Source organism: Esox lucius, chromosome 14 (genome assembly GCF_011004845.1).
Source record: "Esox lucius isolate fEsoLuc1 chromosome 14, fEsoLuc1.pri, whole genome shotgun sequence".
In the NCBI taxonomy this organism is placed as follows: domain Eukaryota; kingdom Metazoa; phylum Chordata; class Actinopteri; order Esociformes; family Esocidae; genus Esox; species Esox lucius.
The window spans coordinates 8,398,951-8,413,134 of record NC_047582.1 but is presented as its reverse complement, the minus strand read 5'-3'; the positions used below and the strand labels follow the sequence as shown (position 1 = coordinate 8,413,134).

The 14,184-nt window shown below is 39.1% G+C and overlaps 1 protein-coding gene across 2 annotated transcripts in view; it reads left to right on the top strand.

The window, feature by feature from the left end:
* The window catches only part of fer (fer (fps/fes related) tyrosine kinase), a 36,910-nt gene extending 22,940 nt beyond the window's left edge, over positions 1 to 13,970 (top strand). For both annotated transcript variants that reach the window (XM_010900336.4, XM_010900335.4), the window contains exons 13-19: positions 7 to 63; positions 196 to 311; positions 463 to 557; positions 682 to 805; positions 2,297 to 2,451; positions 9,283 to 9,405; positions 9,869 to 13,970. In XM_010900336.4, the coding sequence (XP_010898638.1) occupies positions 7 to 63; positions 196 to 311; positions 463 to 557; positions 682 to 805; positions 2,297 to 2,451; positions 9,283 to 9,405; positions 9,869 to 10,005 (807 nt within the window). In that variant the 3' untranslated portion in view covers positions 10,006 to 13,970. The remainder of the gene's footprint in view (positions 1 to 6; positions 64 to 195; positions 312 to 462; positions 558 to 681; positions 806 to 2,296; positions 2,452 to 9,282; positions 9,406 to 9,868) is intronic.
* The last annotated feature ends 214 nt before the right edge of the window (positions 13,971 to 14,184 follow it).

Here is a 14,184-nt window from a genome sequence, read left to right as displayed (position 1 = left end):
TGTAAGGATAAAAAATGGATACTCAATCATGAAGATGTCATTCTTGGCGAGCTTTTAGGCAAAGTGAGTTGTTTTACATATCCTATTTATTTTAAAACCACATATATTGGACAGTTTTCTTTTTTGGGATAGTTTTGACAGTAATTATCAATATTGTCAGTTGAGGCTTGAATAACTTTTTTTCTTTTCTCTCAGGGAAACTTTGGTGAGGTATTCAAAGGAACGTTGCGAGACAAAACTCCTGTGGCAGTAAAAACATGTAAAGAGGATCTTCCACAGGAGCTAAAGATCAAGTTCCTTTCAGAAGCTAGGTGAGACCTGCTGCAAATGTTTAGCGGAGGAAAGGCTCCGCCATCAATTGCAGTTCCCCTTTAAGTACAGAGAATATTGACTCCTTTCTGACATTATGGCACTAACGCCCTGGTGTTTGATATTTTAAATACTGATGATTTGTTTCTACAGGATCCTCAAGCAATATGACCACGAAAACATTGTGAAGTTGATAGGCGTTTGCACACAACGACAGCCTATTTACATTGTAATGGAGCTAGTGCCAGGTAAGTCCAGGAACATGCAGTACTGTAGGACTGACAACACCTTCTGAGACATAACACAGTTGTAGCTTTTCTGAGTGCACACGTCTCCAAAATGTTAACAGAAAATTGTCTACCCTTATCGAAGGAGGAGACTTTTTGTCGTTCCTACGGAAGAAAAAGGACGACCTGAAGACCAAGCAGCTGGTGAAGTTTGCTTGTGACGCTGCTGCAGGGATGGCTTACCTCGAGCACAAAAACTGCATCCACCGGTGAGGTTCTTCTCCTGATCTCACCGACATCAGTGATGTTATCGGCTGGATGTTCGTTACCATGCATCTAGTATTCCAACAAGTAGCCCAGCCTCTCGGGTTCTGTAGAATGACAAAGGCTTTGAACATGATGTCAGTTAAACATCCTTATTTTTACGTTAGCATTTTAGCCGTTTGACTCCTATATATGAAAACACAAAACCTCTGACATAAAGCTTCAACCATGTGCCCTAGCACTAAGCCAATTAAATGTTTAGGCTAACTGAATTTAGAAATGAAATGTCTTCCCTCCTCTAATGCCAGGAGGGCCTTTAAAGTAAGATATGTGAGAGGAAAACATGTCTGTCTCTGCTTAACGCAGCCCTGAGCTGTCTATATCCCTCTATCCGGGGCAATTTGAGATTGTGTTTTCAGGTGAAAACGAGTTCCCATCCAACCAGGTAGTGGGAGGGTGGGAGAAGGCGAGAGACTGCAATCAGTCTTGCATTTCTCTCAGCACAGCGGGGCTATCAAATTATCTCTGGTGCATTGCTCTTACTTATCTCACTAGGGCCCAGACTAGTCTTGCAGAGTGACAGCCTAATTTGGCCCAATGCTGCGGCTCGGTGCGGGCAGTCAGCAGAAATGCCAGCAGAAGCGCTTTGGGGGGGGGGGGATAATAAAAAATACCAGAGACTCCGTGGGCCTTTTCGAAAAGGGGCCAAAGACGAACGGGATGGGGTGGGGGCTGGATTTGTACGCGTTGTGCACACACCCGTATACGCTCACACGCTGTGTCGCCGATGCACGGACACACACATTGCCCAAGGTCATCCCTGCCACCTGCAGCATGGCCATGACAATCAATTGGCTGACTTTCCTCCGCGGAGTGGAACAGTCGCGGTCATCCGATTCTAGTCTGCACGGCGGTCTTTATGGTGGTAGTTGAGTTCCTTATCTGTTACAACTCCTCAATGCGTTTGCCTACTTTATAAGTCACTTATTTGATGGCCTATTGTTAATATCTAATGTCTGTGATAGTTCTTCCTGTCAGCCAATATGGCCATGATCTGTTATAAGCAGTCTCTCTCAACCACCAAGTCCATTAAATGTACTCTGTAAAGATTATGCTTGTGTGTGTGTGTGTGCGCGTGTGCGTGAGATTAACAGTTCCCACATGGTCAGCTAGATTGTGCCAGTAGAGATCATCCTGTCCAGTCACACCAGGGTGTTGTGGCGCAGTTGTGCTTACTACCCATTCAGTCCACATATTATCTCTCCCACTTATGAAAAGAAGCTTATTCACTTGGTTATTATGGTCAATTTCCCCCCTCAATCAATCTAATGGACCAACCCCTGGTGAAGGTGCCCGGCCAATGTTTTAGAACCCGGTCTTTGTCACACTCATCCTTGTACCATTTAAACTGCTCTTTCCTGTGCTGCACATGTCCTGAGGAAGGAGTAAGTGGTGCATTAAAGAGATATTATCGTCCCTCCCTCTGTCTCCTTCAGGGATCTGGCGGCCAGAAACTGTCTGGTGGGAGAGAGCAACCTACTGAAGATCAGCGACTTTGGGATGTCAAGACAAGAGGATGATGGTATCTACTCGTCGTCCGGCCTCAAACAGATTCCCATTAAGTGGACTGCTCCGGAAGCTTTGAATTATGGTAAAATGGCAGCCCTTTCTTTTTCATCAATTTCTTTCGCAAAGCCTACAAATGCTGTATATTAATGTGTTTAAGAGCTACACTGGCCTAAATCCATAAAGGCTAAAAGGAACCTGGAAAAAAACTCCTTTTGACATTTATAATGAATTGAGCCAAACTGGATGCAAAAAATAAACAAAAAGGAATAATGAGTCATATTTTGGCCTCAAACATGAGTCATATACTTTCATTTAAACACAATCATTTCTTCAACACTAAGTAGAATGTTTTTCTTCTGCCTCCCCTGGAGTGGATGTCAGCGCTGAGCCTCATCCTGTATGTCTGACAAGTTTGGATCTTGGACCGCTCCTGCATGCACCACATTTTAAGATTGATAGTTTTAGGTTTGTGCTTGTGGACTGCCCCCTTTAATTCATAAAGGGGGCAGTCCACTATAAACATTGGCCTTTGTAAAACATTGATTTTGTGGTCCCTCAACCATTTCTACGTTGATTTTGATGGATGTTTGGGGTCATTTTCTTCTGGAAAGGTCCATCCACGGCAAAGTCTCAGTTCCCAACCAGGTCAACCAAGTTTTGGGCTGGATTGTCCTGGTACTTAGTGGAAGTCATTATCCCATCAATCTAAACGAGCCACTGGACCAATAGAATCAAAACAGCCCCAAAGCATCAATAATCATCTAACCCCATATTTTACTGTGGGTATTAGGTACTTTTCTCATATGCAGCCAAAAAAGCCTGACCTCAGTACACAATTCGATTTTTAGTTAAGATGTGCTTGGCGAAGTTCAGGCACTGAAATTTGTGGGTTGGTCTCAGTAGTGCTTTCTTCTTGCAACCCTTCTGAAGAGCTTGTTGACATAAACGTGGTGTCTGTCAGTTGATTGTGAGCCTTGATAAAGCAAACAAATCCACTAGACTGTGCAGCTCTGAAACAAAAACCTTGGATTCTTCTTTGCCTCACTTACCTTCCACACTGACAGTATGCACATGTTTGCAAATGTCCTCTTCTTGGCAAATTTGCAACATTTCCTGACTTCTAAAACCTATTATTGCTCTGACTGTTATTTTTAGAGGTATTTTTAAACTGTTAATGTATTTTTTAAATGCTTTTCTTGGTTTATACATTCGTCTGACCTCATGTATACCCCAGAGAGACAAAAACACATGGTCGGCATTAATACAGTTCCTGGAGACTGAAACCAACTAGAAAGCATAGATTTTCATAACAGATGCCAGTTTGTGTTTGAGAAATGATTGTTGTAGTGAAAGTACACGACAATGAAAGTATAGGACTTATGTTTAAACCCAAAATATGACTATATTTTTTGGCATTCACTTCTGCTCAATGTCCTGAAGGTTGCCAATACTCTTTGAGTTGATAGTTGATTAATGGATTTTTTTTTATTTGACCCTCTGTAAAGCAGTCACAAATTATGCATATCAGCTAGTGCACGACCATTCAGACGTTTGGGGCCACTTAGAAATGTCCTTGTTTTTGAAAGAAAGGCTGTTTTTTTGTCCATTAAAATAACATCAAATTGTCCAGAAATACTGTGTAGACATTGTTAATCTTGTAAATGGCTACTGTAATAGGAACTGGCTGATTTTCAATGGAATATCTGCATAGGCGTACAGAGGCCCATTATCAGCAAACATCAGCCCTAAGTTCCAATGGCACGTTGTGTTTGCTAATGAAAGTTGATCATTTTAAAAGGCTGACTGATCATTAGTAAACCCTTTTGCTGTTAGCACAGCTGAAAACTGTTGTGCTGATTAAAGAAGCAATAAAACTGGCCTTCTTTAGAATAGTTCAGTATCTTCAGCATCAGTAGTTGTGAGTTTGATTACAGGATCAAAATGGCCAGAAACAAAACTTTCTTCTGAAACTCGTCAGTCTATCCTTGTTCTGAGAAATGAAGGCTAGTCCATGTGAGAAATTGCCAAGAAAGAAGATCTTGTACAATGTTGTGTACCACTCACTCCACAGAACAGGGCAAACTGGCTCCAAACCAGAATAGAAAGAGGAGTGGGAGGCGCCGGTGCCCAACTGAGCATGAAGACAAATACATTAGTATCTAGTTTGAAAAACTGACACCTCACAGGTCCTCAACTGGCAGCTTCATTAAATAGTACAAACAAAATAGTACCCACCAGTCTCGGCGACTGCGGGATGCTGGCTTTCTAGGCAGAGCTACAAAGAAAACGCCATATCTCAGACTGGCCAATAAAAAGAAAAGATTAAAATTGGAAAAAGAACACAGACACTGAAGAGAGGAAGAACTCTAGAAGGCCAGCATCCCAGTTGCCTCTTTACTGTTGACATTAAGACTGGTGTTTTGTGGCTGAATTTGGTGGGACAGTGGCTCTCAAAATTATTCAACCCCTTGGACTTTTTCACATTAAATAGAGTTACAACATTAAATAAAAATCGATTTAATCAATAGTTTGTCCCATTGATTAACAAAAAAATCTGAAAAATTGACCCATTGTTCTAAATAAAAATACAAATAGAAAAAAAAAAATCACCCCCTTTCCTATGACACATCTGAATGAGCTGTGGTCAGGGGCGAAAATCCCATATACATTTTGGAGGGGACAATTACATGAACTTTTCTCAAAAGCAATTCTTGACGGGGACACCAAAAGTAGTGCTGTAATAGTTTGTGCCATTGGTTTGCCCACTACTGTAGCTCTGCAAATTCAGCTATTGTATGTGTATGGAGTTACTTTTGTTTCAATAAGAACAAATAAAAGTATAAAAAAAAAATATTAATATTGAAAGCAAACGTATTGAGATTGAGATCAAAAGTATATACTCCATCTCATAGAATTATAATACATTCATTTTCAATCAATTGGATTTCGCTTTTCAAAAGATTTAATTTGCAATATATATATATTTTTGATCTCAATTCTTTTTAGTTGATGTTTTGAACCCTACCAACACAAAACAAATTTACTGGATTAACCTCATGTTAGCTACTTGCACTGAGCGCCTTTCAGACGGTTGACACGAACACTGTCACCTTGCCAGCTAAGGAACACTATACATTGCATTGTAAACTTCTCTCATTGACTCAAATTCAAACAGCTGCAAAAGCTGGTTGATGTTACTGTAGCTTGCAAGCAAATGTCACAACGGTTAGTTTTGCGTTTTATTGTATTGAGTGGTAAAGTTTTTTGAAACTTTTATAAATGCACTATTAAGTGTCTATAATCAGCGGGTTCACTACGTCTTAACTATGTAATTTCAATAATATTGATATGTTTACAGTGATATATTGGGGGGGGACAAATCATAGTCGTGTCCCCCTGGGATTTCTGCCTATGGCTGAGGTGCAGCCAAGTGTCTTGTAAACTCGTAATTAGTTGAAGGAAGGCAACCTCTTTGCAGTTATGGTGTTTTTCAAGTTAAATACACCTGTTTCTGGGAGGTCCCACAGTGCTGAACAAAAACGACATAATGAAGACAAAGGAATATTCAAAGCACACCTGGAATAAGGTTCTTAAAAAGCACTAATCAGGGGTAGGATATTAGAACTCAAAAACTGAGTATACGGGTGAGAAGGACACTTGTCAGTGAGGCCACCAAGAGGCCTATAGTAACTCTAAAGTAGTTACGGTCGACCACAGCTGAATTGGGAGACACTGTGCATACCACAACAATAGCCTGTGTGCTTCAAAAAATTTGCCTTCAAGGGAGAGTGGCAAAAAGAAAGACAATGTTGGGAAAAAAACACATAAAATCTTGGTTAGTTTGACAAAAGGCATGTGGGAGACCAAGTAGAATAAGATTCTATGATCAGATGAGACCCAAATAGAGATTATTGGCCTTAAAACTGAGCACTATGTTTGGTGCAAGCCTTATCGTGCATCATCCTGAGAACACCATCCTTGAAGCATGGTAGCAGCACCAAGCATCAGAGCCTGTGAAGATGGATGGCAAAATGAATGCAGTCAAGTACAGAGAAATCCTGGAAGAAGGTCTTGAAGAGACCTGGGAGAAAATGTGTCTTTCAGCAGTACAATAACCCCAATAGTATAACTAAAGGCACATTGGAGTAGCTTTAAAAGTGACGCTGTCAAAGCCTGGACAGTCCAATTGAGAATATGGGGAAATAGTTGAAAATTACTGTTCACCAAAGGTCTGCATCCAAAATGAGAAAGCTAGAGCAATTTTGCAAAGGAAATTCTTGTAATTGTGCAAAGCTTGTTGGGACCAAATTGCTTTAATTGCTGCCAAAAGGACCTCTACCAAATATTGACTAAAGGGGATGAATAGATATTCAATAGTTTTTTGTTTTGTATTTGTAATTACTTTTACATATTTTATTCTTCGTTTTGACGTTATGGGCTTTTTTGTGTTTGCTACAACTCTTAACTAAATATATTTTGATTTGATGTTGTAAGACAACATGTGGAAACGTCCAAGGGGTGTGAATACTTTTGTGAGCTACTGTAGATTGCCAGTGATCTGCAATTGCCTCGATTTGTAGATAGTTTATTGGACAGTGGAATGATGTACTTCAAATTGCTTGGAAATGGTTTAGTAAGCCCTCCCAGACTTGCGGGCATCAAGGTCTTCTGACCTTGGCATGATGTGTTACCACACCCGCATATGGTTAAGACCAAACCAGACCAAGTTTCTAATCTTTATGGAAGGCTGGACCCTTCTACCCTCTAATGATTTTCTTATAATTTCTACCTACTTTAGTGCATCTCATTTTATGTAATGGTAAAGGTCAGTGTACAATTTCATTCCAATTGAGGAAATTGCATGTCTGTTTATTTTAATTGGGTTAATGGTTTCAATGTTTTTTGTGTATGATTTATTTTTAATTGGGATGCATTTATCAGTTAATGTGCAGTTCGAACTAAGGGGTTGTTAAATGATTGTCAAATAGACAGGTATTACTGAATGCACCTGCAAACAAGCAAAGGAACCAGGCAAGTTCTGCCGACCCGCCATTAGAAGGGTTGAATGTTGTTGCCCAAGCTGGATTCGATTTGCGGTTTACAATGTGACAGACTGTCTTTAACCACCACGCTCTTTAAACAGCGGGTGTGGGTGTACATGATACGTGTGTGGAGATGTGGTGTCTGTTTACCTGCATTGTCAAACCAATTGAAACTCCACGGTTCCCTACATTAGTTAACGTCCAAACCAACAACAGGTATAACAGGATCGCTACATTATATTAAACACGTTAAATTAGAAAGAGATTACTGTAGATGACTAGTTAATAGCTATACAGTACATATAATGAAAAGAGTGACTATATAATCACTCCATGGGTGGTTTGTGTCTTTAGAAAACAAATAGACAGTTGAATAGCTAACCATTACACCATTTGAACTACACTATGTAAATCGAAATCAATAGCAATATGTTCGGTGCCGGTGCAGTTAATCCATCACAATATAGCGCAACATTCTAGTCTATCCTGAACAAAAGGCACTCACTCAGGCTGGCCTTCATAGCTTACTCCTCCCTCCCCACCTGAGCCCCTCAAGTCCTTGGTACCAAATGTGTAGTGGAAACAGGAAAGTTTGGAGCCAAAATTAGCATTAATCACTGTTGTAGCCCTGGTACCGGGGTAAAGCACCAGTGCGGCATAAGAGACATTAGCTCTTCTAGGCCGGCACCGGTGACGCGGTCCGGGAAAAAACGAGAGAACCTGGAAAATGGAAACGAAAATGCAGGAATCATGACTATTTCTTTTGGTTGCTTTTCATTCTCCATGTTTTTGCGGGCCACGTAAGCAGAGACGGCCTAGAACAACGAATGTCTCTTACTGAGTGAGTGACTGACTGAGTTACTGACTAACTAGTTAAATAGCATAATGGTTAGAGACGTGGGCTACGGAGCAACAAGTCTCGCGTTTGATTCCCTTCACAGTCAAAACACATTATGCCTCAGGATTTGTTCAGGACAGACAAAAGCTTCGCTAGCTACAATCTCAAGTAGCTACGTAATAGGAAGCCTAGAATAAAACAGTTCTGGTGGATTGTATGATTTGTTCAGGATAGACAAACACTTTGCTGACTACATGATTCTCTCTTTTTTTCACTTGACGAAAAAGTATTATCTTCATCTATATTGATACAGTAGTTATTGCATCAATGTCATTCACGAATGGCTAATAAGCTGTTAAAACGGCCAGTGGCAAAATCCATACAGTTCATAGATGCTATTTGTGGTGGAGGTAAACTTTATTAGAAACATTAATCAGTTGAACACAATGCTTAATGGTGTCTAGAGACATATTACTGGCTAATAAGCTTTTAAAACGGCCAGTGGCAAAAGTCATACAGTTCATAGATGCTATTTGTGATGGAGGTCAACTTAAGAAACGTTGCTCAGTTTAACACTGGTTAATGGTGTCTCACGAAATATTCAAACTTAGCGTGATGTTAATGCATGAAAAAATAATATAATGTCAAGAGGCTATACCAACACCTAGCAAATGTAGAGCTCTGTGGCGTAGTGGTTAAAGATATATCTTTTTACGTAGGCGACTTGGGTTCGAATCTCGGGAGGGCAACAACGATCAACACTTTGTATTGCGGGCCAGTAGAACTAGGCTTGCCTGGTTTCTTGTTTTCTTACCCCTTTCAGGCAAAATACAAAAAATCTGACTAAAAACATTGATGAGACTAAATAGGATTTTGGTCTGTGTATAAAAGAGAAATTACCAGCAAAATCCTTTAGGAGTGTATTATTATAGCTGTGGGTGGCTTTATTTAATATTTTTTCTGGATGACACAGCTTCTTTAGCATTTCAGAGTCTCTGATTGCTGAGACGGTGTTGTCTTCTCGTTATTCCAGGGAGATACAGCTCAGAGAGTGATGTGTGGAGCTATGGCATTCTCCTGTGGGAGACGTTCAGTCTGGGAGTGTGTCCTTACCCTGGGATGACCAACCAGCAGGCCAGAGAGCAGGTGGAAAAAGGTAAGGTTGTGTCAACCACATCTCATTACAAAACTTTATCAGACCAGTGGTTGGATTGTTTTATCTCTTGACACTATAATTCAACAGATTATACCTTAAGGATTTGTCTGTTTCAGGGGATTTGCTAATGACATCCAACATATGGTAATTTATCATGGAGTATTTCTGATTGGTAACACCCTTTTAAGAGTAAATGAACAATGTAAGGATTCAGAGCTCAAAAGGCTGCACCAACATAAATGTGATGAATTGCGGTTTGAACAAGTCACCTGTGGGTTTTCTTACTTTGTATTTTGCCAATTACTTGAAAAACGGCAGTACTAGCAGCTGTGAGGAACTGCATTTGTTGGTCATTTGTTCTCCAATCTCATACCCGATTATCCTGCCCCAATCCATCTTTGGAAATTCACTTTCTGGCTGTGTGTTTGTGTACAAATACGCTCCCCCTCCCCCCCGATCCTAGGCTACAGAATGTCCTGTCCACAAAAGTGCCCGGAGGAGGTCTACAAAGTCATGCAGAAGTGCTGGGAGTACAAGCCAGAAAACCGGCCAAAGTTTGCCGATCTTCAGAAAGAACTGGCCGCCGTCAAGAAAAAATAGCGCCAAGGTAGGAGAAGGGGAACCAGATATACCATCCATGGGGTCACCGCCGTAGCAGCCGCCAGGAAACCCCACAGAACGTTACGGCCTTGATGCTACTTGGGATTGTACGTACGTTGTATACTTTGTCACAAAATCACTGTGTTATTTGGAACTGTTTTGAGCCATTATCAAGAAGAGAGGTTTCTGCTTAGCGTAGATCATTGTTAAAAGAATGACAGTATTTTTTTTGAACTAGTTTTCTTTTTCTCTTGCTTTCTCCCAGTTCTCGCTAAACCTATGCGAAACGTCAGGTATTCTAAAACAAAACCGTGCAGACATGGTGAGATCTGGTATACAATACATTAAGCTGGTCGAGCTCCATCGCCCACATGAGTTGTGGTATTTTACTAAGGACACAATAGAGGTAAATGGAACACACAGCATGGGGGATAGAAAATAAAGGTCTCAGTTGGTGCACATTCAACAAATCTGACCTCAACATGAATATTAATTCTAATCTAGTAGGGTTCATGTATGCTAACAGGACAAATTACTCCAGTCTGATTTTCATGTATCTGGCTGCTTTCACTGCGTAGCGTTTTGAAGTGGTTCGTTTCAGGTTTAGAAGTAGTGACTGCTGGTCACTATACTGCTGAACGTTAATTCCCATTAATATAAGCTGGTAGAATCTAGCATATATAAATTGGTGGTAGTCTGTTGTTTCTAAATGGAATGCGGTTAATCATAGAAAACGGCATGGACATGCATTAGACTTGATATTTAATTTGTCTCTCAAGATAGTTTTACATATAAATATAAACAATAGCTTCCATTTAGGCTTTTAATGGGAGTTAATGAAGGAGTGCTTCTCCAAAGCACTTGATGGCATTTCCATTTTGTTTAAGTTCCACGTACCTCTTCACAGCATAGCCAAAATAAAATGTCTATGGTCCTCGGAGTTTGGTCGGTTTAGCTAACACGGTTCATGAGAACTTGAAAGTAACTATATTTCTGGTGCTGTGTAACCATACAACCTTCCAAATGGGTAGATGCACTCCCTAGCTAATTATGTCTTCTGAGACAGACTGTTTGAGAATCGTTTTTCTCTCTTTACCAGCAGTTCCTACTGAAGGATGATACAATATATATTTAATGCTAACGCTTCTTTCAAGCTTGACTATTTGACATTTTAGCTAGAAGTATTTTCTCTTCTTCCTTTTGCGACAATATGACAATATGATTTGAGATCGGACACTCATTTCTGTCCAAAGATTCTTGTAGTATTCTCTTCACTCACACCAGTCAATCTAAGAGACCTTTTAAGTTGAACAAAAAAGAATAAGTGCAATTTGTTATACCATTTTCCTAATGATTCAGGCTTTATACCAAGGGGATTCAACTCAGGCCCACTCTTCCTTCATTGTAGCCCTCTGTTACTGGACTTATTTAGACCTGGGACACCAGGTGGGTCCAAATAATGAGAATGTAGAACAGAAAACCAGCAGGTTTCAGCCATCGCAGGGTAAGAGTTGAATACCCCTGCATTATAATTTAGAAATATTGCAATATGGCCATAATTACAAATTGATTTTCAAGCCCTTGGTTTTGTTTTTACACTCTAAGAAAGTGAGTATTTGAATTACGTTGTTAATTATGTTTTACTTTGAACTATTTAAAATATTTTATACATTTTGTTTTTTCCAGATTGCTGCCTCTTTCCATATTTTGTCTGTCAAAAGCTGAATAATTTTATATAATTTTGAAAGTAAGAATGTACCATAACTTTAGTGTTTGACATAAAATGTGAATATAGTATTTTTTTGCCCCCACCCCCCTCCAAAAGTCTGCTGATACCTATCTTTGACAGTTTTAAGGAACTCCAGTTTTTATGTATACATAATTTAGTGGTATTTCTTGCATTAAACTAACCATTTTGGTGAAAAATGCAATTCTATGTTCTTGATTGACATACCCAGTGATGAATAGTGTTTTTATGGAGAAAAGAACTTTGGGCCAGGGGTTTTTAACAAGAGTTAATCTCTGGGTCCTAACTGTTGTGAACAGTTCCTGACCAGGAAATGTTACTGGCCTTTATAGTGTATTAGCTATTACAGCCAATTCTGTATCCTGTCATTTATCTGTCTTAGAACGGCATGTTTTTCTATATAGCCAAGCTCCTTTTTTGCCTTTTGTGCTGACAGTCAAGGCGTGTCTTCAAAAGCGTTTCTCTGTGAATTAACACATTGCATACTTCTATCAGTTTTTCTCCTATCAAGTGATGTATTTCTTGTCTTTCAAACATTACAATCAAACATTCCTCATTCTGTATTTTGTAAATACTTGTAGATGCTATAACCTTTTTTACGTTCATGTTTTCCAATACTAATTTGATAAAATGCTATGTCAAGTATGTCATGCAAACGTATGTCACTTTCTATCTGTGTATCTCGGTTGGAAGTGTTTCTTCCAATCATGTATTCAATAGCAAACTTTATCGGTTTTGTATCTGTATCTGCATGAGTTTGTACATTTTCAGTATATGTATAAAAGATTTTTGGAAAGGTCTTTCTCCTATCCTGTGTGTACAATTTCTCCTGCTCACCTTTCCTGTATCCAATTATCAAACTGCCATGGCCTCATTTGTTCTGTTTTCAATGACATCCTATTGCCCATATAGTCCTCAATATGGCAAACTGGGTGTCATTTTAGAGGTAATCTCTGGTTTATAAACCAGAGTTTATTTTTCAACAATTTCTTCTGTCAGTTTACCTACAGATTCTTTAATTCCAAACATCCCAGTTAGTTTTCATTTTGAACAAGCCATTCATTTGTAATTATATTTTAATAACATTGTTTTTGTAATAAAAAGGTGTAGATTGAATAGAAGGGTGCTTACATCTTAATTACTTATTGATGAGCACAAATAAGATATGTTTAAACATTTGAAAGGCATATACCTTTTTAGTAATCCTTTTATTTATTTGAGACACTAAAAATAGTATCCTTAGCATTTTTATTTGTTTTTTTGTATCAGTTTCTAGTAAGATATTTGCCAGTATTTGTTTTTTATATATAGAATTTGTTTTATGATTAAACTTTTTCTTTCTCATACAAAGTGACCAGGTTAAGATTTCCCCATGAGTAGTTCAGTTCTGTGCTACTGGCCATTACATGAGACACCGCATTAATACACTTGTGTTTAATGAAATTGTCTTTCATCTTGTCATTGTTTTCGAGTGAGCAACTATTTTAGCATCACAATTCAATGTGAATGTCTTGTGCTGTATTATCGTTCCGATATCTACTCCAAGGCCAACTTTACAGCACTCCAGAGTATCTGCATTGTGAACTTGTTCTTTTCCTACAGTATATTGTTATTTGATTGTGTGTGTCAGACTGTAATTTAAAGAGCTGGGATATTTATTGCCACAAAAGAGACCTTATATCAGGGCTGCCTAAACCTGTTCCTGGAGATCTACTGTCCTGTAGGTTTCTCTCTGACCTCACTTGTGATGAACCTGATTCAGCTATTTTTAATCAAGCTAATTATGAGAATCGGGTTTGCTAAATTAGGGTTGCAGGGTGAACCTAAAACACGGTAGCTCTGCAGGAAAAGGGTTGCGCAGCCCTGCCTTCTATATTTTGATTGCACTTTCGGCCATGTTCAAAAGATAGTCAGATACGAGGTACAATTGTACTGTTGTGTTCAGCCCAGCATACTATCCTACAATTAAAGACCATATCTAAAGGTTAACCTGGACAATGCACTGGATGATTCAAACCTTTAGTCCATTTCATTCAGAATAGGAAATAACCTAGTGTTTTATAAAATGTGTTAAATGCACACCTAAAGGAATTGTAATCCCCCTTGTTAGACATAGCTTTCATCACCTGAATGTTCAAATCCCTCATGGCTAGTGGGTTCTGTTATTCATGCCTCCTGTATAATGTACTTGCAATAAAATCTTTTTTGGCTCTTTGAATTGAAAACCTTGGTTTTATTTCTGTGTGGGAAGTTGCATATTAATGATTAATATTAACTACACATTTGATGATCCTCTTTCCATTCAACAGGTAACAAGATTGTGGGAGAGGTGGTATTGCAGAACCAGATCTCCATACAGTTTTATCTGAATGGCTTTTACAGATCATGTAAACAAACTAAGTCAGTGCCTTTCATTGATTTTGATAGAAAAG